The 26069-nt window shown below is 42.0% G+C and overlaps 1 protein-coding gene across 1 annotated transcript in view; it reads left to right on the forward strand.

The window, feature by feature from the left end:
• Nucleotides 1-26069, forward strand: part of ST6GALNAC5 (ST6 N-acetylgalactosaminide alpha-2,6-sialyltransferase 5) — a 106699-nt gene that overhangs the window by 55625 nt on the left and 25005 nt on the right. Inside the window, exon 3 of the mRNA XM_075181936.1 lies at nt 18133-18542. Coding sequence (XP_075038037.1) covers nt 18133-18542 — 410 coding nt within the window. The remainder of the gene's footprint in view (nt 1-18132; nt 18543-26069) is intronic.

Consider the following 26069-nt stretch of genomic DNA (forward strand, 5'->3'; position numbering starts at 1 on the left):
CTGTCGGATCTTTAGAGTTTAGATTTTTAATAAATAACTGACAACATTTAAAGCATTCTTTTTTTAAAAAAAAAATATTTTAAAGAGTAAAGCATTTTGCAATCTTTTGTTCTGTTACGGACATCCTGAGATAGTGTTAACAGGACTGGTACAAGTACCGCCTCAATATATGTTAAATAGGATTATCCATGTAGAGAAATCAGGAATTCTGATGCAGTTTATCAGCCGATTTTCTGTATCGGGACGATGTGGGTGTTTTCGGGCAGTTTGCCAGTTGATAAATAGCCCCTATAACCTTAGTTGCTATACCTGTCTATACTAAGTTTATGTCCTTCTCTACATAATCTCCCGATTGTCCATTTACATTAGCTCCTGTCCTGGGATTCCTCTCTCTCTTACTGATCCTTAGCTGCTGATCGTTACAAACCTGAAACTGGCATTGGAGCTTATATATAATTATTTAAGACATCTGAACATTTGCTGTACCAGCGTTAGAAATGTTTTCACGTAGACACTATGTTCTTGCAATATGTGAGAGCCGAATTCTGTCTTCAAGTGATTATCAAATAAGACATGTAATCTCTAAGCAAATATCAGCCATGGTGGGGAAGTCACTTTTATTAAATCATGGCAGGTGAGAGGTGAAACGCGTCTGGACTATTGATTTGCAAGTGGAATTTACACAGTAAAGGCAGAAAAGCCATTTATTGGGTGAACTTTACAAGGCTGAAACCTGCATGTTTTTAAATACGGAAATGTTTGCCCTTAAACATCTCCACCTGTCAGTATAGCACAGGTTTGGGTGTTGCACTTGCAGGATTTAAAGGACTCTGTTGGGGGTCAAATCCATGTATTTCAATTCAGTCCCTGGTCTCCTTGTCTTCACCGTACATCCCGAGACTCTAGACCAGGTCCCAATTTATCAAAGTGCAATGTGTTGCATTTGCTCATATTTTCAATGATTGAGGCTCAAGAGAAATGTCTCCTTTATGTGCATTAAACTCGTCTTATTGAGAAGCCTGTGGCTGTGCATGTTCCTTTCTCTAGTGCAGACCTAGACAATCAGTGTTCCCTAGCTGTTGGGAAACTACAATCCCCAGCATGCTTTGCAGCCGGTGCTGGTAATTGGGAGTCTACTTCAATGGGATGGTTTTTGTACCATTCAGGCACATTTAAAATTTTAAATCTTGTAGGTGCATTACCGGAACAAGTACCCATGAAGTATAAATATTCAAACACACAAAACTGACACATGTAAGTGGCAGTAGGCAGGACCAGGGGTGGAACATGGCATTGACGGCCACCTGAGCAAAATTGGTGGAGAGATTCGGCCTCCCGCGGCCCCAGTCCAGACTCCCAAAGGCCTCTTCTGACTGTTGGTTTGGGTCAGCTCATGCTTAGAAGAGGCACCTGGTCTGCTCTTCTGAGAGCAAAGTGGTAACCTCAGGAGGGTGACCTGTTATCGCAGGTCACCCCTCCTCTCCAGGTGCCGAAACTGCCACAAACACAACAGTGATACTTGTTTTCCTTCTCTTTGCTCCACGCATATTCCAGCCAGGCCCCAAATCCATAAAAGTAGAGGCATAACCGATTTTCTGGACTCCGTAAATAGCAAAGTATCATAAGGTGTTTTTTTTGTTCTGTTTTTTTGCATGGGCAGCACGGTGGCTCAGTGGTTAGCACTTCTTCCTAACAGCACTGAGGTCATGGGTTCAACACCCATCCAGGGCTTCATCTTGCTGCGTTTGTACGTTCTCTCCGTGTTTGCGTAGGTTTCCTTTTGGGTGCTCCGGTTTCCGCCCACACTCCAAAAACATACTGGTAGGTTAATTGGCTGATGACAAAATTAACCCTAGTCTTTGTGTGTTAGGGAATTTAGATTGTAAGCTCCGATGATGACGTTCAATGACCCTTAAAGCCTTTTTTTAGTATTATCTTCAGATGTATGATGCCTAAGGTGGAAATCATGGGTAGAACATTAATTTTTTCTCACATATATACTTAGCGCAAAGCCAGTAACGTGAGAAGACACAAAACCTATCACCGCGGCACTGATAATCAGTATTAATTGCATGCGTCTGATTGCTGAGACACAAACTATTAGTGTGAAGTAGTAAGACTGCGAGGCGGTATTACTTGGAATCATTATTTAGGGTATAATGAATATCTAGAACTAATTAAAGGACTTAAGAACTACAGCTGATAAATTCATATTTTCCTTTTCATTTAGAATTCCGCAGAACAGGTTGCCATGACAACGCTGCTTTGTTTCAAGAAAGTCTCTGTGTTGAGATAGCAGCCGCCTTAATGATCCCCTCCGGCATCATGTGGAATAACATAGTTATTACTCAATCCACATTCAGATCACACAGTCATAGTTACCGCTCTTGACACGTGTGGTAGCAGGAGCTATAATGAATAAACAGTCCATCTTTAATATAACAATGTATGTAATAGTTTCCCATCCAGAGCACATGATTTCTTTCTTTCCCCTATTCCTTAGATGCCAGTATTCTGTACATCAGTGGAAGACGAGCTGTTCCTTTTAACGCTCTTAGAAGAAGAGAGCCCTGGCGATTAAAACTGGGTGGGAGACAAACTTTCTAGTACTTCACCGTCTTCTACAGTTTTTCTTGGTTTGAAAGTGTTATTTATTTATTTTTTATTGAAATTGCAAGAAAATGAACTAAAATCAAACGTGTGCATTTTTTTTGTTAAACACCACCAAGAAATACTTTGGCATCAATCCACCTTTCCAAAACGGCAAAAAGCAGGATGCTACACAAAGTTTTTCATATTAAAAGCTGCACTTGAAAATGATGGGGGGTTTTGTTTTTATTTTTTGCTATTTTGCACGGTCTTGAATAAAATGCATAAATTGTGTAGGATTTATAGATGGCCCAACAAGAAATACATTTTGAAAACTAGCCAACCTTCTGCATCAATGAAGGATACCCCCTGTGTTTATTGAAGCCAGGATGGTGGGAGAGGTGGGCATTATAACACCCCCCCTCCCTCGCCCCCTAACGTTTTCTGGACTTAACATTTTATGCAGTGTAGAGTATTATTTTCTGGAATTCCCTCGTGCCATTCAGTCTCTAGGTACCAGGATAGAGGAGAGCTGTACATTACAAACCCCCTCCATCATTTTGGGCTCCTTAGTGTTTTCTGTAGTGGAGGGTGTTACTAAACAGTCATATCATTTTAAAGAATGGACTCTTCTCTTTGAAATGAGGGTAATTATTATTATTTTTTAGCCAGGCTGGGGGAGATCTGTGGCCTCTTCCTCCATCTCTTTAATTACTTCTTTAGTGTAGGGGGTTATTATCTGGTGATCTCACATGATCACCAGATAATAACTATTACATCCTGAGTTTCTAGGGGCCAAAATGGGGGAGATATGGCACTTTTAGTGCCCTCTACCCCATCCCCAGACTCTCCATTATTTGTCTTGGTTTAGGTGACCCTTGATGACATCATCAGGTGTCGACGAGATGATGTCATTAAGCCCCTCCTGTTCACCACCAATAGGATTTAGCTGTGGGGGACAGGTAAGTATACCTTCGAAACGTCTTTGAACCTCCTGTGTGCTAATGACAGGTCGTATTCGTCCTTGGCACTGAAGGGGTTAAGCAGTTGAAAAAAAAAAAATACCTTAAATGCTGCGACACTTTCGTTGTTGAGGTTTCACATTTACAAGGATCTGTTAAAAAAAACAAATAAATGGTGATATGTGGGGAATGAATTAAAGGTGATAATTGAAATGTATTGCAGCTTTATAAAGAGGACTAAAATCATTATTATTATTATTATTATTAGCCAATATTGTTGCCACAAGAACAGAGAGTAATAGATAAAATACGAAAACATAAATAGTACTTGAGCCATTATGAATTAAATTATAGTGAAATGTACTTATGATGCCCAAAATATAATTTTGCAAAGAGATTCTGTCATCTTTTTACATTTCCTAAATAAAAGCAAATGTCTCATTGTTAAATGTCACATGCTATTAAATAAAATTAAAAGGGAGGTTTCCAAAGTACAGCATCCAAGGGTCTATTTATTATTTAGGGAAAAGCCCTATCTCCACCTGGGGAAAACCCACGGAGGACATACAAACGCAACACAGATAAGGCCATAGACGGTTGTTGAACTCATAAACCCAGCGCTGTGAGGCAGAAGTGCTAACCACTGAGCCACCGTGCTGCCAATAACGGCAGGTAACCTGCAGAACTGGATCGGTTGCTGTGGTTTATAACACCTTTCTTTGCCGGTAAAAGTGCACTAGCATATGTGTTCCAAGGTACATCTTACAAAATCTAAATAATATATAAAAAAAAAGGGCAATTATAAGGCAACCAGACTAAATACACTAATGACTTCTAATCAGGTGTTTCTATATAGGATAAATCAGGATCCCAGTGCAGCGTCAAATGCAGTAGTCACAGCGTTCAATTGCTTTCGTCAACGATGGAGAATCGCTGCCAGCATCCACAAATCAGAGGTAACCTATAATAAGATATTCACTAGTGAAATATGCAGGCATCTCTTTAATAGTTTATCAAAAACAGTGCAGCGAAAATGACATTTAAAATTCAATAGGTATCTTATAAGATGAATAGTACTTGGATCTACGGCTAGAGGTAGGAATGATAGATTGCAATAAGCGGGAGAAGCAAAAGCACACTGAAGACTCAATAAAGCAAATATGCAAAAACTATATCAACCAATCACACGTGTGTCTAAGGGGCTCAAAATTAATCAAAGCTAATCTCTGATTTGTTTGCTGTCAGTTCATGAACATTTACAGTTAGAGCTTTGGCAGTAAACAATCACTGCTGTGTGCTGGTGTCTTACTGTCTGGAAAAGTCCAGGGGAGAGCAATGGTGGCAAAAACTGGTTAAGAAGCCTCCTGATCGCAGTTGACGAAGAGCAACGCTGTATTTTAACAGTGTACAAGCTTTTGTGATGTCACAAGGGCTTCAGGCGTTGCTGACTTCCTGTTGTGACAGGAAGTGTAATTCCAGGGTAAAATAAAAAACCGCCATGTGTCGATACCACCCACCTGGCTTATTCAAGAGCCAGGTGAACTTAAGTCTACAGGAAACTTTTGACCAGTTCACTGATTCCATCAGTCGCACTTGTAGGTTTATATCCCACAACTGTGCAGTTACGCTAAAAGTCTGTATTAAAGTTGTCACAGATGTAATGAGCTGGTTGTCTCAGGATGCCCACATTGTTAGGGCAGCACGGTGGCTCAGTGGTTAGCACTTCTGACTCACAGCGCTGGTGTCATGAGTTCAATTCCCAACCATGTCCTTATCTGTGTGGAGTTTGTATGTTCTCCCTGTGTTTGCGTGGGTTTCCTCCGGGTGCTCCGGTTTCCTACCACCTTCCAAAAACATACTGGTAGGTTAATTGGCTGCTATCAAATTTGACCCTAGTCTCTCTCTGTCAGTGTATATTAGGAAATTTAGACTGTAAGCTCCAATGGGGCAGGGACTGATGTGAATGAGTTCTCTGTACAGCGCTGTGGAATCAGTGGCGCTATATAAATAAATGGTGATGATGATTATTATTATTATTAATTTTTATTTATAGGGCGCCACTAGGTGTCCGTGGCGCCGTACAGGGACAAACAAAATTACAATACAAGGTGAGACAGCACAGTACAGTAAGCAATAATCACAGTAACTCAATGAGCTCAACGCTAGGGTAGGGGGAGGGGAGAGTCCGCATACGACGGAGCCCAGGAGGGAGGGCACGGGTGACAGGGAAACTCCCAGAGGAAGAGGAGGGAGCGAGTGGGGACGGGGGGGGGGGGGGGGGGAGAGGGTCCTCGAGGAGGAGGGCTGATAGCTGGAGAGCAGAGTTAAAAGTGGTGGAGACAGGAGGAGAGATGACCCTGCTCAAAGGAGCGTACAATCTAAGGGGCGGGGTAGACAGACAAGAGAGACACGGGGGAGGGAGGGAGAGAAGGAGGAACGGAGGATAACTATGAGGGAAGGGGAGTGAGGAGGAAGAGGCAGAAGAAAAGGTAGGAAGTTAAGTGGGAAGATGATGATGATTGTTACAAGGTCATTCTCCCATAAGGTAAGGTGAGAACCACATCCTAGGCAGCTGACAAGGTAATCACTTTGTCAGCTGGATCCCAACATGCCTCTTCCCATCTTCCGCAGTGACGCTCGTCTCTTGCACTGCACCCTGCAGCGTATGGTAAGGACAGGAGAGGTAGAGGTATATATTAGTCTACTCATCGTGTCGGTCACCGTGCTCGCTCCGGTAGACCAGAGCGACAGAGGGTGGTAGAACAACCATGTCTGTGATAATATGAGAGCACAAGGTCACCGGTGGTTATCTGTATCCAGATACCTGGTATCCGACACCGACTGTACCTACAAAAAAAACACGAATAGTCAAATCACGACATAATTAAAATCTACACTTACCGCTACACTTGACTTTACACCGACACACTTACCTTTACACTGCTGGAAAATCCAAAGATGCCGGCGCTTCATTGTGACGTCACAGAAGACAGCAAAATGTACATTTGAAGAGAGACGTTATGTCGTGATTTTACTGTTCGGGTTTTTTCTGTAGGTACAGTCGGTGTCTGTATCCAAAGCATCGGGATTCCGTACCCAACCCCAAGGCCACTAGTAAACAAGGGATGGTAATATATGTATAAATGACTGTAAATAATATCTGCATAAATGGGCAAATCTGATTTAAACATTGGGAAAATGTGTGTGTTATAATGAATTATTACGGTTATTAGAAGTCACTTCGGAGACCCGTGACCTGCATAAAATTGCTCTGTCTGTAGCCTTGTACAGCAGGGTGTCCATTAAGCAATATATAGTACCCCTTTACTCAAAGTATTAGGACATTATCATTTATAGTATACTAGCTGAAGTACTCGGAGTTGCCCGGGTTTAAATCTTCAAAGTTATTAAGTTATCAATGAGTTGGATGTAACATTTAAAACATGTAACATTTAATTAAAAATAATTAGCAGCTTAGCAGCTCTTGCAACACACCCATGAGGTGGCTGCCCGGTGTCATTTTTGTTTTTATATTAAATATGATCCAAATTTATCCAGTGGAAGGCTCAGAACAGGCTCCCGTGTCAAAGTTCTGCCCAGCGTACACCAACGGGAGGTCCGACCAGAACCTCAACCCCCTAGTATGTCTTCTGGGATCCAATGTTACCAGTCGGTGAAGTTTTTTGTCCAAATCCATCCAGTGGAAGGTTCAGAACAGGCTCTCTGGGTCAGAATTCTGCCCAGCGTACACCAACGGGAGGTCCGACCAGGACCTCAACCCACTAGTATGTCTTCTGGGATCCAATGTTACCAGTATGTGAAGTTTTTAATCCAAATCCATCCAGTGGAAGGTTCAGGACAAGCTTCCTGGGTCAAAGTTCTGCCCAACGTATAGCACTGGGAGGTCCGACCAGGACCCTACCCCACTAAAACCTGATCAGGATCCAACTGGACCACGTCGCGTTGCTTTCAACCCAAACGGCACAGGGGCAGGGCCACCTTAACAACATTATGGGCCCCCGGGCAAAGCAGTGCAGCGGGGCCCCTACCTCTATATATGAGAGGGAGAGAGAGAGAGATATGATTGCAGGATTATTTATTTTACCTAAGAGCCCTGTCTATGGGGCCCCCTTGCCTGTGGGGCCCCCGGGCACCTGCCCATCGTGCCCAATGGAAGAGATGGCCATGCACAGGGGTGTCGAAGATATTCACCAACAAACTTCCTTTATATAGATATATGGTATATGAAACGTTTTAGTTTGACACTCTAACATTTTACATTTAATTTTATATTTAATTTAATGTTATTGATTTATATTGTGGTTGCCTTTTGCACAGACCAGAAATACATTGGTATATTAATGTTTCTATTTTATATTTTGTGTAGAAATAAAATATTTTTAAAAATTATTATTGCAGTACCGTGTTAGCCAGAAAAATCTAAGTGAAGTTCATTTTTGTAAAGTTGCCTGATGAAGGGGCCTCTGTAATCTGAAAGCTAGCAAATGTAATAATAATTTTTTGGGTTAGCCAATAAAGGTATCACTCCTATAATACTTTTGTCTTTTGTGACACGAAAATACTTAACATCACATAGATTTTTTTATAATATCACATTATCTGAATAGTGCCACGATAGCAATGTTTAATAGCTATAGGGATGTGACACTATTGTTTCCACACATTGTATTACTTGTCGCACTGCATCAGTCTTCCTGAAGGTCTGTGATCTGTGACATGTAAATACACTGGTATCTTTAAATTGACCAAGCCAAAATTTGTCTAGATTTTGAAGGTACGTTCCTATTAATCAGTCCCTCACTCAATCAGTATTCACTTGCAGAAACAGGCTTTCATTTTAACACCTTCATGCCAAGAGACAGGAGTGGTAGCATTGTGGAGCAGCTGCTACACGGACCACACTTGGCACAAGCAGGGTTCCTGTCCTGTAAGCAGTGGGGATACAGACAAGTTCTCACCTCCTTCAGCTTACTGAAGCTCCCTTTAGTGATCAGACTGTGGCTGCTGTCATAGTAACCAAAAGGAAGGCTGTGATTGGTTAACAGTCTAGGCTGCTTTCTATTACTACAACAGTAGCCATGGACTGATCAGTAGAGGGAGCTTCAGTAAGCTGTAGGGAGTGAGTAACTGATTCATTTTGCCCATTAGCAAAATTTTGGTATGGGGTCCACAAATGTTTAGTTACGCCACTGCCCAGAGGCGTTTCACTTATTCATGACTAGCTGATTTTTGTTTTACTGTGTATACGATAATTTATATACTAAAGTAAAACTAAAACTTTATTCATGAAGTCTCCACTTTCAAATGACTAATTGACTGGACTTGTGCACTCCCCCCCCCCCCAAAATACATTGCTCTTTGTCCTGTGCTCTCTGGGGGGTTTTTTCTCTGATTTTCAGCTATGTATTTATATGATCAGACACAACACTACTTTCTAGATACAATTGAATTTAAAGGAGTTATGTATCCCTGACTCCATGGACTTCTAAATCGCCGACGCCCCAGACTACAGCCTGGAAGAGCAGCGAGGACTGTCAGCAATGTGACGTCACGCGGCTGACGGAACGTGGGGATTGTTGTGAATGGAAAAATGATGTTTCTCCGGCAGGGCTTTCTGACGGAAGCTCTGCACAACTAGAGGAGTTTGAGGCAAGGGAGGCATTTTAGAATATTGGCATTTGAATAACATTATTTTCAGGCTTACTGATCTTTTATTGCAGAGAACAGCAGATTTATGTTGTATCGAGGGCAAACAAAAATAAAAAAATAAACACTCTACCTGATGATATAAATGCATAGGTGAAAAGCACAGAAGGAAGACAGAAGTAGAAAGCAAAGTATTTAGTAACAGTCACAGAACCTGTATAAGGCAAAAAGTGAGTCATTTGAAGGTGGAGAACGCATGTAATATCCTAAGTTGTTCTATTTAGAGACAAATAAAACTATTTTTTATGGTATATGTGAGTAAACTTTGTTTTATATTATTTTGGTGTCTCTATGAAGTCACTAGTTCCTACTGAATAATTAGGCTGCATATTGGTCCCGCCCACAAAATGGCTGCCCCCACTGTGTGTTAGGTAACAGATGCACTTTAACCTAGTTTGACCTGGATTAGACAATACAAAATAAAATGGCAACAGTTTTAAGGGTGTGGCAAATGGCATCCTTTATCTGTTTGCCTTGTTATTCAATTAAGCAGATGACGGTCCACTCAGAGGAAAGTCGATTAACATTGATTTAATTTCACTTGCAATCTGCTATCCCACTTCACTGAAGAGAAAAACGTAAGTTAGGATGTGAGCCAGCCGCACTGGGCACAGTCCCGTCCATAGCACTTTGCAGAGCAATCAATGCCAACGTGATTAGATGCCAGCCCAGTATTTGTTACCCTTTTTCTTTCTAAATCCAAAGAGCATGTTCAGCTCTTCTGCTGATTGCTGTCTGTGCATATTTAATTCATTGGACTTTTTTTTTTTGTCCCTGCAAATCAAAACAGACCAATAAAAGTACAAAAATGTATCTCTGTCCATTGAGTCCGTGTTTATTATTGCACCGTACGAGTGATTAATTCATGTTATATGTGAGGAGAGGAATGGAAGCAAGTGGGGAGTAACAGACAGCGTTATATAAGTGCTGAATGGAGCAGGGTCCTCCAGCAGCACCAAATAGTCATGATAGGCTCATGTGTCACTGATCCAGTACGATTGTGGGATCCAATGCACCTGTATATCAAACAAGGTTCATATGTCCAACTTATTATAGAAAATGGGAAGTGTATAGGAAAGGTGGCAGCACGGTGGCTCAGTGGTTAGCACTTCTGCCTAACAGCACTGGGGTCATGAGTTCAATTCCTGACCATGGCCTTATCAGTGTGGAGTTTGTATGCTCTCCCCGTGTTTGCGTGGGTTTCCTCCGGGTGCTCCAGTTTCCTCCCACACTCCAAAAACATACTGGTAGGTTAATTGGCTGCTCTGAAAATTGACCCTAGTCTCTCTCTCTGTCTGTGTGTGTTAGGGAATTTAGACTGTAAGCTCCAATGGGGCAGGGAACTGATGTGAGTGAGTCAATTCCGCTCAAGCTACATCTATTTTGGGCGATAGCATTAAACTTTTCCGGTAGGCCAACGAAAAGAGGGCTGTGCTATGATGATTGGGACTGTTAGCAAGTATGTAATAGAATGAGTACTTCATTAAAGAAAAAAACAGGAACTGCTGTGGAGGCAGCCATCTTGTGTTTGCTACAAGCACACATTAAAAGTAACACAAGTGACATAGACAAACCAAGGGGAAGGGGGGGGGGGGGTTCCTAGTCCCCGGAAACCCCCCTCAAACCCTGGGGCACTGTATAATTGAGGTGGCTGGACCCTGCCCCCGCTTCACACGGCTCTGCTTGAAAAGGGAGAGCTGTGTGCACCTAACAGTAGTACACGTAGCATTGCCCATGTATATTATGGGGATAGGAAGAGTTGGGGAGCAGCCAAGCACTGTCTAATATTATAGCCACGCCCCATGCATGCTGGTCACGCCCACTGGTGGCGTAGTGTGGAAACCCCCCTCTACAAATCCTGCGTTTGCCTCTGACTGAAAGAATAGAGCATGTATTGATGCAACAGTCTCCTCAGTGGCAAGTAATACTGGATTGAGACCCCTGCAAACATTTTAGCCCAATAAAAGATGGAAAAGAGATCGTCTCTGTAGAGCCGGCAGTCACCAAGGCCTAGAGAATGGGGGACATTCACCGTTTGACTTTATTGGTCTTTCGCAGCAGATGATGACCGGAGAATGTGCTGTAGGTCTCTGTCTGCATTAAACAGACTGCACTTAACATTCTATCAGAAGCTTCCTCACTCAGAGACCCCCTGTACTATACAGACCCCATGGGGATTCATCATAATGATCTATCTCTACACATTACTAGCGCTGTCTTTCCTTTTGGCCCAAACGTCCCCTCTCCCTCCGCTGATTACTTCTGCTGGTCTGACCATTACTCTGGTTGATAGCTTTGGGTTATCTCTGTATCCTATCTCCCACTCCAATAAGGTTGTGATTGATACTGATCTCTCTCGGCGGACACTTTTATTGGGAGGAGAACAGGACTGTCAGTAAATCTGAGTTTTATAGGTGCTTACGGTATACTGGCCTGTCCTATACATCTATTGTAGGTGCTATAGAATGGTAACATTGTAACACTTTTGTAAAGGAGAATGAGGGAGACGGAGATGCTGATATCATGGAGATGGTTCAATAACTGTCCAAGAAGAGCTGATTAAGAAGGTTTGTAACACTCTGCTCTTGTGCTGAATCAGCTGGAAATTCGGTTGGGTGACAGCTTGAAATGACTGAAGAATGTAGAGTCAATCAATTTAGGATACACGTTCCCTTGTTTGGAAAAATTATACTTCTTAGTGTTATATGCAAATTGCCCTCATTGTTATATAATAGAAGCCCAATAACATTGCACCAATTTTAGAGTGTGTACCTAAGGACAATCCCAAATAATATAAGACAATGCTAGTCTTTGGATAACAGTTCGTAGATAATATCAAAGAGCAGAGCAGATCTATGTCACGCCTAATGGCAATAAAGATAAACAACTCTGCCTGAATGATATAAAGGCTTAGTTAAAAAACAAACAAACATAAATAAGTCAGAAACAAATAAATAAAGCAATAGATTTATTACAGTTGCAGGAGGGCCAATAAATTAAAATAATCTGAAGGTGGACAGACCTTTTACAATAACCTGAATCGTAAAAACCAATGCTTGATTCCTTTTCACTGTCAGTAAAGCCGGTATCCTTTCCAGTTCAGATTAGTTCTATAAATCCTAAGTGTTCACGTTCTGAGAAAATAAGAAGAGGGAATTAAATATTTCCTCCGTCAAAAACCTGCTATATAGAAAATCTGGGGCAGATGGGAGTGTTACATGCAAGTCGTTGGAGTAGTGTCCATATAACAATTTTGCAAGTCAATAAACAATAGATAAGGTTAATTTACAAATGTCGCCTTTGTGACCTGTGGATATTTTTACGTTGATGTCTCTATTTTACGGGAATGCCATGTCTTAGCGCGCCAAGGTGTCCGGTGCCCGAGACTATACTATAAAATCTTCTAGTGAGGATTAGGGTGTCCAGATGTTTCCTCACTCATGAATCATTTTTCACTTTATTATTATTTTATTTATAAGGCGCCACATAAGGCCCGCAGCGTCATACACGACATATAGACAGCAACGATCCATAACACAGTACATAATACATGAAAAACAAAATAATACATAGACCAGACATACTGAAGAAACAAATTATTGACAGATAACTTGGTAATACAGATATTTACAGGACAGTGAGTGAGTGTGATGGTAATGTCCAGTATGAAGTAGACCTGAGCTCAAGAACACAGGGCTCGGGATAGAGAGACAGAGGGCCTTGATCGTGAGAACTTACGCCCTAAAGGGAAGACACAATTAGGGTGTTACCGAGTGGGGGAGAATTTATATTAGGATGACTTATTTGTGCCAGGGGTAATTGTTTAATTTCCTCTTAGTTTACACCCCCATGGATGTTATATGCCTATATTTGTAGATGTGAATCTACTTTTGCAGGAAAGTATTGATTGTGGGCCAGGATTACAGTGTCTGCGCAGGGGGTGGAGTGAATTTGCAACATCCAATGGGAAGGCTACTATTCCATCACCCCCTGTACCTCTTGGCCTGCTTCCCTAGCCCTGTTTTCTTAAGCTTCGGCCTACTTCTCGCTGATTTCTACTATCACTTTCACTCATTGTCCCAGGAATAATTTGATTTGCGTTACCATGTTACCTGTGTCTGTGTATGTATTTTTGTTTATTCTTCCTGTATCCTGTTGTGTCATGGGTCACTGTTTTCTGTGTGTCATGTACGGCGCTGCGGACCCTTTGTGGCGCCTTATAAAATAAAAAGAGTTGCGTGTTTTTCAGCAACGCTTGCAGAGTAAGTGCTCAAGCACACATACTTTTATTATTATTATAATTATTATTATTATATTTAGTATTAATAACATTTATTTACATACCACTTTACACTTGGGGACAAACAAAGTACTTTTGTACTCTAATTGAGATAAATGGGTGGAGGTTGTACATACAGCGCCCTGTGCCTTGCAGTGGGATGCACAGTCTTTTACTCCACCACCATTGGGGTTCCAGAGATCGGGTCCCTATATTTGGATACACGTCGTAGCTTTCAGCTGCACCGTTGTGGTAGGCGGCATTTCTAGGTGCCCATGTCATAAAACTTGTCCAAACACACGAGTGACGCATGTAATAAGACTGTGCCAATGATCTCACATTAATGAGCTTAAACCGAGCAATATTATAGGATGAGAACTGGAGAGCTGAACGGAACAAAGGGAGTTTTCTTCCAATAATCTACATGAAAACATTCACAGTATAAGGAGAAATGTTTAGATGCTCCAGATAAAGAGAATGTATTATATCTACATAACAAGCTGTAAACAAAATTCATACTTTTAAGTAGCGCATCTTTTTGACGTGCTCGTGCGACTTAACATAGACAACAAATAAAAATTAGAGCCCCTCCAAGTATTGCGGGATCATTACCGAGTATGTCAAGAGCCTTTTGCAAATGGAAATGTTGAGACGAGTCGGTGTAAGATGCTAATTGCAGGGACTCAGACAGAAGTAAAGAATATATCATTTAATTGCAGGATATTCTCAGAACCAGTAGAAAATGACTTGAATGTGACAATTTTGTGAGAGTGGAAATGTTCTGTCTATTATAGAGAGTTAAAGTATTTTTTCTAAAGCCGATTTATTTTTGGCATTTATTCAAAGGAGGAATATGTTGAAGAACTCTTGGCAAGCAATCAACCAATACCGTCTGGTATACACTTGTGTTTATGTAATGGGGATACTATGGGACATTTCTGAACCTGCTAAACGTTGGGCGACAGCTCAGACATGGGGGTAAATGTATCAAGCTGAGAGTTTTCGGGCGGGTTTGAAAAGTGGAGATGTTGCCTATAGCAACCAATCAGATTTTAGCTATCATTTTGTAGAATAATGTACTAAATAAATTATAGCTAGAATCTGATTGGCTTTTCAAACCTGCTGGTAAACTCTCAGCTTGATACATTTATCCCCTGGTGTTGTCCCCTTCTGTAACATCTGGGACTGTGGGAGGAGAATAATGCCGCTCCTTTCTTCTGTTTGGAGACGCTGGGCAGACTGGGAGCTCCTTGATGAATGCTGTCTAGCTTCTGTAAAGCATCTTATATTGCAACTAGATGCAAAAGTTAAATTGTGTTCCAAGAGAAAATATTTAAAGGAGCTTCCAGGGGATAATTGCCTACTCTCCTTTGTCTGGGACACTCACTGAACCCACCCAAATTACTGTTCATGTCATCATAGCCCCGCCCAGGGGTGGAAATTGGATGGGGGGGGGGGGGGGCGGGGGGCGGCTTTATTATTTAGATCACGCCTGGACAACCTGTGTATTGTGAAACTACAAGCCCAGACCTGGTTTAGCTGGTGGGGGAAAAATTACTTTTCAGATGTACTCAGTGGGGGCGAGACCAAGCATCATCAGCTATTTATATAGCGCTGCTCATTCACATCAGTCCCTGCCTCATAGAAGCTTACAATCTAAATTCCCTAACACACACACACATACAGATTAGGGTCAATTTGATAGCAGCCAATTAACCTACCAGTATGTTTTTGGAGTGTGGGAGGAAACCAGAGCACCGGGAGGAAACCCACGCAAGCACGGGGAGAACATACAAACTCCACACAGATAAGGCCATGGTCGGGAATCGAACGCATAACCTCAGTGCTGTGAGGCAGAAGTGCTAACCACTAAGCCACCGTGCAACCAATATTTTTGTGATATCTTCTACACCACCCAGGCACACATTATAGGTCATTGTAGGCACAATGATATCAATGCATTTAAAAAATTAAGACCTCGGACCAGACAAAGCATTTGTACAGAGTTATGTCCCAAAACTGCAATGTGGGTTACGCCTATGTATCATCTGTTAAAGATTTGATTTAATAAAGTAACGGAAGATACAGGGTGGCTGTACCATCATTTGAAAATCTCATGGCAAATTTAAAGTATTTCTGTTTTTGTATTGAATTTTATTTGAAAATAAATGGGCACTTGGGCAAAGAAGAGACCAACAGGGTAATTCTAAAAAAAATATTTTTTTTTTTCTTTATAGACTGCAGTCCAGTTCATCTCGGTGACCACAAGGGGGCGCTGGACCTGTGGTTCATAAACTTTTTTTTTTACACTGGGAACTCCCAAATATATTTCAGTGCTTCAGCCCAAACACCACACTTTGGTTTTGGTTGCTCTCGATGCCCGATATATGTAAAACCAATATTGATGTCATCATTGTCATATTTTATTTTCTTGCATTTTGAGAGATTATCTTTTTGTTGGTCATAAAGATGTTTTGGAGGGGGGTTGGCAACTTGGCACGTGGCTGATCGGACTCACAAGTTGATGTTGCTGCATTTTGTCTGTGTGTTTCTAGGCCAACATTTTTACTTCCCTTGTTCAACCAACGATCCAATCAATGCTTTATGCTTGTTGAAAAGTGTCTCTGTCTCTAGTTGGTTAAAGCCAGGGGCAGTGATCTGCAGTCCTCCAACCAGAGGTGTTTTCAGACATGAGTGGAACTGTGTGTAAAACTATTCTTTGGGGCCCCCACCCCTGAAAAATGCAAATAAAGGAGCTCACACTAAGCTATCTAGCCCACTGACATTGCTGCAAATATGAATAGACTCCAATGTTACTACAGCAAAGTTTCATATCTCCTGATACTGTAGAACTACAAGTACCATACTAGCTACAGAAAATCTGTGGCATCCTGCAGCTCTCCAGATGGCGATAGTCCATTCCCATCACAACTGACTCCTTTCTTCCTGGCCAGACTTGATAGTTACCTGACTGGAGAACATCACAAGTAGATCCGTCCACTTGACATTGAGAACAATAGTGCATCCATTACTGATTTATTTTCTGAGAACCCCCAGGGAACACTTCAATTACCCCTAGGGGTTCCCGAACCCTTGGTTGGGGATCACTGCACTGTTACCACCCAATTCAACCACCTGCAGCATATAAATTGCTCTGAAACTAAAGTTAAACATACATGTAGATTCAAATATATTCAGTTTTATGAAAAAACTCTTGTCTAAGAGTAAAACATTGTTACATAGAATTTGACAGCAGATAAGAACCTCTTGGCCCATCTAGTCTGCCCATGTTTTAACCTATGATAACTTCAAAGCCTATTTGATCTTTAGTTCTTTGTAAGGATATCCTTATGTCTATCCCAAGCATGTTTAAATTGCTCTACTGTATTATCCTCTACCACCTCTGATGGAGGCTATTCCACTTATCCACTACCCTTTCTGTGAAGTAGTTTTTCCTCACATTTCCTCTGAACCTACTTCCCCCCAGTGTCAGTGCATGTCCTCGTGTTCTAATACTTCTCTTCCCCCCAGTGTCAGTACATGTCCTCGTGTTCTAATACTTCTCTTCCCCCCAGTGTCAGTACATGTCCTCGTGTTCTAATACTTCTCTTCCCCCCAGTGTCAGTACATGTCCTCATGTTCTAATACTTCTCTTCCCCCCAGTGTCAGTACAAGTCCTCGTGTTCTAATACTTCTCTTCCCCCCAGTGTCAGTACATGTCCTCGTGTTCTAATACTTCTCTTCCCCCCAGTGTCAGTGCATGTCCTCGTGTTCTAATACTTCTCTTCCCCCCAGTGTCAGTACATGTCCTCATGTTCTAATACTTCTCTTCCCCCCAGTGTCAGTACATGTCCTCGTGTTCTAATACTTCTCTTCCCCCCAGTGTCAGTACATGTCCTCGTGTTCTAATACTTCTCTTCCCCCCAGTGTCAGTGCATGTCCTCGTGTTCTAATACTTCTCTTCCCCTCAGTGTCAGTACATGTCCTCGTGTTCTAATACTTCTCTTCCCCCCAGTGTCAGTACATGTCCTCGTGTTCTAATACTTCTCTTCCCCCCCAGTGTCAGTACATGTCCTCGTGTTCTAATACTTCTCTTCCCCCCAGTGTCAGTACATGTCCTCGTGTTCTAATACTTCTCTTCCTTTGTAGAATGTTTCCCTCCTGCACCTTGTTGTAACACTTGATATATATTAAAGTTTCTATCATGTCCCCCCGTTCCCTTCTCTGCTCCAAACTATACATATTAAGATATTTTAGTCTTTCCGGGTAAGTTTTGTGCTGTAGTCCATGCACCATTTTAGTTGCCCTTCTTTGTACAGTCTGTAATGTATTTATATCCTTCTGGAGATATGGCCTCCAGAACTGAACACAGTATTCTAGATGAGGCCGTACCAATGACCTATACAGTGTCGTACATTGTTAAGTTACATTTAGAAGATTTTCTGTGCATTAGCCGGCTTTCCAATTGCCTGTAGGGACAGTGAGAGAATATAAACTCTTGTGAAGCAGCAGAGATTACGCTGTGATATTCCGCTTTGCTTTGTGTTCTCACAGCTCCTTCCTTTCTTTCCACAGCCCCTGAAAATGCGCTGCAAGAGTTGTGCGCTGGTCACCAGCTCGGGACACCTGCTGGGCAGTAAACTGGGCGATCGGATTGACCAGACGGAGTGCGTGATACGTATGAATGACGCTCCCACACACGGGCACGGGCAGGACGTTGGCAACAAGACGAGCCTGCGGGTGGTGGCACACAGCAGCATGCAGAGGGTACTGAGGAACCGCAACGAACTTCTAAACCTGAGCCAAGGAACCGTCTTTATTTTCTGGGGGCCAAACCACTACATGCGGAGGGACGGCAAGGGGGTGATTTATAACCACCTCCAGCTCATAAACAAGATACTACCTCGATTAAAGATCCACATCATTACCCGTCACAAGATGCTGCAGTTCGATGAACTTTTCAAGAAGGAGACCGGAAAGGACAGGTAGGACAATGACTTGTGTGGCACGACTGACCGTGAATGAAGATTATATAATCCCCACCCCCGTCGATACGGTGCCCCAATCCTCCCAGGGTGCCCCCCTGCCTCTGGGGGCACCCTGCGAGTTTTTAGAAATAAAATAGAAATATATTTAATTGCAAAGTTGCCTGCAGCAACATAGAAGGGAGAGTTCAACTTTCTATGACACCCCATGTACCTAACCTGCCCCCCCCATGCAATAAAAGGGGGGGGGGGCTGAACATCTTTCTTCCTAAAGCCTGAATTTGTATCACACGGTTAGGAGGAAGATAAAATCATACTTACCTACTCTCTCAGGATGTCTCCCGAATTTCAAGTAGCTCTCCCAAACTCCCAGAAGAGCAGGCCACTCTTCCATGTCCTTCCCAGTTCCTAGTGGGTGGGACAGCGTGTCTTCAAGAACGTGATTTACAGTGAATAACTTTGGCCCCACCCCCGCAGAACGATGCCGCGTGGTAATGTCCTTTTTAGGGGCAATGTATGGTACTAATTTATCTGCATGTTCCCATCTACTAGAGGTTTGTGTTGTGATCTCTGTGGAGTGTGTTGGGGATGTGTCATTTGCCTGCCTCCCAACATTATAAAAAATAGTTCCCCCCCCCCCCCCCCCAGATCTGCCCCAAACCCCACCCCAACACAGCCACTTTTGGGCAATACTCCAGCTATTTTTATGTAGGCACCAAAGATGAGCTAAAGTAGAAGACAGTTTGCCGGCTAATGCAATATGAGCCTTATGAGTCAGGGTAGACTAACTAGAAAATCTGTTGGTCAATTTGTGAGTTCTGGAGTAACGTGACAACGAGGGAGAATCGTAGCAGTAATGTGGACCAACTTTGAAAATATCTTGGAGAAAAAAACTGCATAGAATCTCAGATGAGCACGTTATGTAGACCATCGGGGGGGGATTTACTGAGCAGAATTTTGTTGTGTGGTTTGTAATCGTTCATACACCGCATGCCATTTCAGCTCCAAACCGAAGGATTTATCAATCTGCCATTTGGAGGGGTAAAATTCAAACCATATCCGACATGTGGTTTGCAAACCCCTAAACCACATGCACTTTAGGCAAAATCACCAGTAAAAAAGGCAAATATTTTAGACATGGTTTTGATAAGTGAGATTGCTTTCAGAACAGAACATTGCCTTATTAATTATGGGACAATAAAACTGCATTTATTAAGGAGACAATAGTAATGTATTATTTATTACAGAGAAAATATTAATTTATCATTTTATTACAGGTTCAATGCTATTTGATTTACAACCAGGAAATAATAATGTATATATTTATTTTATTATTTCATAACATTTATAATGTCACACGCATAAATGGTCCCCTCCACCCATAATGAAATGAGTGATTTTCCCATGGTTCAGGTTATTGAGTTATTTGGGGGTATTGAGCCAATAATTTGATTCCTGGGCGAATGATATTGTAAACCCTTTATGAATTTTATTTAAAACCTATACTGTAGAAAATTGCTTATGATAGAAATCGGAGAATTCCAAACCGTACAGAATTGTTCCACTGACTTGTAACCATAACCAGGCGATTTTAGATTTTTCCAAGTAATTTACACATTTATAGTGATATCTTGGCACAGCGGGTATTAGCATGCAAGGATAATTCCCAGGGCAACATTAATTATTGATCTGAAATTGAGATGAATGGATGAAACACCTGTAAAATGCTGTTTCAGGAAAGACGCATTAATAAAAACACAGTATTTATAAAAACAGATCGTTTTCCTCACATTTACATGACTTATGTATCCCACGGTGGCATGATATTATTGTTAGGTGGTGTTTGAAGCTGTACTTTACTGGATGACAACCGAGGTGTTGAGAGATTCAATCATCTTTATTTTAATCTATCTTTTCTAGCAATTTATGGAAACCTTTAACACTGCAACCGATGGATCAATTCACTTTAATATTTATATTCATGTTAAGATTAACCTGACGAAAACTGTAATGTAAGATCTAAAAATACGTTTTGATATCTTTTTCTCTACATAACCGCGAGTGTTCATGTACTTTCATGCAATTTTTGGTGGCTGAGTAGAAAGACGGAACAGACATTTGTATCAAAATGTAACTCCCAATAAACAATCATTATCAGGTTACCCCAGTCCCAGGAAGCTGTCATTCATCATATCTCATCATTCACTTCCATTTAACTAAAATAATAAGTGACCAGAAAGTAACTAATTATGCTTTCATTAGCAGTAGCTGTACCATATCAAACCAGCAGTACCAGCACACACAGACACGAACCTGGGGTGGAAAAAGTTGCAGTTTTTTTATGAACATGGCAGTACGGTGGCACAGCGGTTAGTATCGCTGGCGTCATGGGTTCAATTCTGACCAGGGCCCGTCTTTGTAGATTTGGAATGTTCTTCCAGTATTTGCGTGGGGTTCCTCCCAAATTCTAAAGACGTAGAATTGGCTTCTGATAAAATGTGTGTCTTCCTGCAGGGAATATAAAGTGTAAGCTCTACTGAGTCAGGGACTAATGTGAATGATTACATCATCATCATCATCTATTTATATAACGCCACTAATTCCGCAGCGCTGTACAGAGAACTCACTCACATCAGTTCCTGCCCCATTGGAGCTTACAGTCTAAATTCCTAACACACACACACACACACATAGAGACTAAGGGCAATTTAATAGCAGCCAATTAACCTACTAGTATGTTTTTGGAGTGTGGGAGGAAATTGGAGCACCTGGAGGAAACCCACGCAAACACGGGGAGAACATACAAACTCCTCACAGATAAGGCCATGGTCAGGAATTGAACTCATGACCCCAGTGCTGTGCGATTTATCAAGCCCCGCCCCCACACGCCCACCTCCCGCGGGATCTCCCTGAAGCCAATGAGGAAAAGTTGGCAAGTATGCTTAAATCGTGTTTCAGAAAACAAAATCATGTTTCGCAAGTTGGACCAAACAAGGCTGTAATCTGTACTGGATGAGGTACGCCTCTATCTGCACAACTCCCCCCTTTCCCAAACCCTTCCATTTACATATAACATAATAAACTAACCGAAGGAACACGTAATGTGCTAGTCATGACCACAAAACATCCATGTTACAGACTAATTCCACACAGAAGCCGAAACATAAACTAGGTGTAATCAAACCACAAACACCCAAATGTTCTTCTCTTTGTCACTGACCCCGAATAACTCTTTCATCCGCTGGGTTGTTTTCCTGTCTTGTGCTGTATTAATACATTATACTGATTAAAACCCAGTCATGTTATACAGATGTCAGCCCCAGGTACACAGATTACCTCTCAGGCTGCTGAGGCAGAAATCATCCAGCTAAACACTGGAGTGTGCAATCTCCTATGTAATTAAAAGGTGAATTATTCTGTTTTGAAAATAAAATGAAGATTCAGTTGAATTTCCTGATGCCCCGCGGTTACTGCCTGAGCAAAACTCAGCGCTGCTGCATAAACATGTCATTATTTTATTGAGATTTGCAAAATGCTTCCTGCCCCGCATGTCACCGAGAGCGTTAGAAGTGGGATTAGAAAGTGAAAGTCTGACTCTGAACAGTAGCAGATGTGGGGGGGCCCTCTCGAATCACACCTAGGGGTAACGAAGGATCACTGTGTTCAGCTACCATGCTATGCCAACTGGCTTACCTGCATGAAGTACGGAGGGAGTTTAAAAGACACCAGGGGGTATATTTACTAAACTGCAGGTCTAAAAAAGTGGAGATGTTGCAACCAATCAGATTCTAGCTATCATTTTGTAGAATGTACTAAATAAATGACAGCTAGAATCTGATTGGTTGCTATAGGCAACATCTTTTTGAAGCCCGCAGCGTGATAAATTTACCCCCTTGGCTAGAAACTAATTTGGCATGACTGTCATTATGGCAAAGACGCCCGGCCATCCACCATCATGGGCAAGACAGCAGCTATTCTTCATGGCAAAGGGCTGGGCCTTACCCACTGATGAGAACACCTCCTACATAGGTGAAGGAACTCTAGTTCCAGTGGTGGGCATGTGTGAGTGAGGGTCATGTGTCAGTTATATGGGTCTGTAAGTGTCTTGTTGTAATGTCCCTTCCATGGAGAGCACATATAAGACCATTGGAGTCTCTCACAAGTTTTACTGGAGCTCACTACCTTCCATATAAAGCTGTAACCCACTGGGTCAACACAACTAGAACTTTATAGGCTAGAACTAAATGTAACAATCTCATCTCTACCTACACTCCTACCCGCCCCCTCTGCTCTGCCTGTGACCGCCGCCTCACTACTTCACTGATCACCTCCTCTCACTCCCGTCTCCAGGACTTTGCCCGGCTGCTCCCCAGCTGTGGAACAATCTTCCACGTTCCATCTGGTTATCATCTACTCTCAAAGGCTTCAAGCGTGCCCTTAAGACTCATTTCTTTATTCAAGTCTATCAGCCCCCCCTCCTAACTCCCTTGTCCTGGCTCTCTCCCCCAGTTAGTACCACCCTATTTGTGTCTCTCCCTTTCCTTTATGATGTAAGCTCTCAGGAGCAGGGCCCTCTTTCCTTATGTGCACCTTCTACTATTCCATCACCCCCTGTACCTCTTGGCCTGCTTCCCTAGCCCTGTTTTCTTAAGCTTCGGCCTGCTTCTCCCTGATTTCTACCATCACTTTCACACATTGTCCCAGTAATAATTTGATTTGTATTACCATGTTACCTGTGTGTGTTTTTTGTTCACTGGGTCACTGTTTTCTGTATGTCATGTACGGCGCTGTGGACCCCTTGTGGCGCCTTATAAATTAATGATAATAATAATAATAACATCACCCAATGGCAGGACTGTGTATATAGGATTAATACAGCCACGGTTGGGAACGCATACAAACTAAAATGTCATCCTTAGCTGCTCAACATCAATAGTCCCAATATTTGTGTGACAGTCCTAATTTGTGGCACCCACAAGGGCAATGATTGGCGATTGAATGGGATGTTCTTGGAACAATACGAGAATGTCTGGGCAGGTCCAGGACATGTTGGTGTTGGTCGGTGACATGGCCAAACGATATTCTCGTTTTCTTCCCTATTGGGAGGTAACACCCCTCCTCCATCGTTATTACTCAGAAATCAAGACGGTTGAAAACGATAAAGTCCCACAAAAAGAAAGAAATTAATTGAATGGTGCACGCGGCAATGAAGGGGTGTTTTTTAAGGAGCTGAAATAAAGGTTTTTGTTTTTTTATATAGTGATCACTCTCTTAGCCGCAGTCTGGTGTCTGGTGGTCATGGTGTAATTATATACATAAATAAATCAATAAATTAACCAGACCGCCAGATTTGTATTAAACAAACAAAAACAACGTAGGTAAAACCATATAACACGAGGGTGATTATAATTATATAACGTTCCGGAATCAGGCAAGAAAATAAATGTTCACCTTCCTTACGTAGTCGTGGAGCGCAGTCTGTAGTGGAGATTGCCGTGGTGTGGTTTTGCGGCTGTGGGGTGTAGTCGTTATGGTGGGGTCGTGGTTCGTGGATTCGGATTTTCCTTTGGCCATCGAGCTTCAGGAAGATTGGGCAAACTAGTGAGTAAGGAAAAGGATGTTTGTTGGGTGTGGGTAACTGGGTTAGTAGTCGGGTAAAGTGGGAACTTAGGGGCAGGAGGTGAGAGTAGGAAGTATGGACAGAATGTATGTTATGTGGTAAAGAGAGATACGGAGACTACTGGCTGAGGTAGGTGTGGATCACGGTGTTGGGTGGGAGTGGGTAGTGGCGAGTGCTCATTGTTTGTTGGTGGTAGAAGTAGTATGTGTCTGGGGGGAGGTAACTGGTTGGAGTGAACGTAAAAAGTCCTTGGGGTAAATGTATCAAGCTGAGAGTTTTCCGGTGGGTTTGAAAACTGGAGATGTTGCCTATAGCACCCAATCAGATTCTAGCTATCATTTTGTAGAATGTACTAAATAAATGATAGCTAGAATCTGATTGGTTTTTCAAACCCCCCGGAAAACTCTCAGCTTGATACCTTGACCCCCTTGTGTGGAGGAGGGAAAGATGGAGAGGGGTACAACAAGTGTGAAAACATATACAGAAAAGGAAAATATATGTACAGAACTTCTTGCTTTCATTAGCCCATATGCCTGACAATGTAAGAAATATCTCAATGACGTTCCACAATTCCAAATAATTATTTTATAACTGATTAGAACGAATAATAAAACCATTCAAACGCAATTGTAATTATTATAGAAGAAATCATTAGTTGAATAGACCGGGGGAATAAAGATATAGATAAGGAATGTGATTATAAAGGAACATTTGTTTTAATTGCAATTTATTGAACAATACACAAACACCATTATAAGGAGCGCTATTAACGGGAATGTCATCAACAATGTAATATTTTAAAAACAAGACCTTTGTCTCAAGAAAGTGCATTTAGGAGCGTCCCTGTCTCCTGCTCGTAAAATTACTTAATGAGTATTCAGGAGGGTCCGGTAATCAGGAGTCATCCTATAATTTCAATGGGATATCTCTGTCACCTTCCAGGGGCACTTAATAATTGATAGTACATGTATTGGTGCATTTCCACCAATGTAATAATAAGTTTCAGGCACACAAAAGTGACACGTAATAAAAGTAGTCCCAATTTACGCACTCTCAGGATTTATAAGAATAAGAATAATCTACGTGGTATTTTAAGAGGAAGCCGGAAAAGACTAAATGAATGAACTTGGTGATCCTAAGGTGAGAACAATAGTTTTTACTCTTTTGACCATCCGCATTTCCAGACAGACACGCAAAAGTAGGCGCTGACTGATTTTCTGAAAACTGTTCTAGACATCAGGGCAGCACAGTGATTGGCATTCTGTTCCGTACCTCCCAACATTTAGCAAATATGGGTAAACTCCAACCTTTTTTTGCTAAGTCCTGCCTCTTTTGCTGTCCGCAAATCGGGATATCCCGCCAAAATCAGGACAGTTGGAAGGTATGATGTTTTCTGCACAGCACCGAACAATACAAGTGGCTTAAAACCAAAGAAATAAACCAGCGCTCGATTAATCCCATATTATACATGGTACCAGCTTCATGGCAATATACATGCCCTATAGGTACTGGTGGAAGTGGAGATTTAGAAGTGGCAGCATGGAATACGCCGGTGAATGCAGCATGTTTAGTGCCGGAATGTTCAAGTGTGACAGGGAAACTGAATTTTCCATTGGATGCTATACGTCATGCTCATTTGCATATCATGTGTCACGATCTGCCTGCAGCATACTGCTTTGCCTGGCAGCTCCTGCCTCCTGGACTATCAGACTTTATCATTTGTATTAATTTTATGTGTTAGCAGCAGTACCTCTGATCACCAGAGGTGCTGCTATTGTGCCTGTTGTGCTCCTAGTTCCTTAGGAGTTAACACTGCTTCACTCATTATCTCATGCACCTGGGTGTGTTCCATTTATATCTGTCTCTCCCAGCATTCAGGGCTGGTTATTGTTGTCCCATCCTGTTGT

Source organism: Mixophyes fleayi, chromosome 8 (assembly GCF_038048845.1).
Source record: "Mixophyes fleayi isolate aMixFle1 chromosome 8, aMixFle1.hap1, whole genome shotgun sequence".
NCBI lineage: Eukaryota > Metazoa > Chordata > Amphibia > Anura > Limnodynastidae > Mixophyes > Mixophyes fleayi.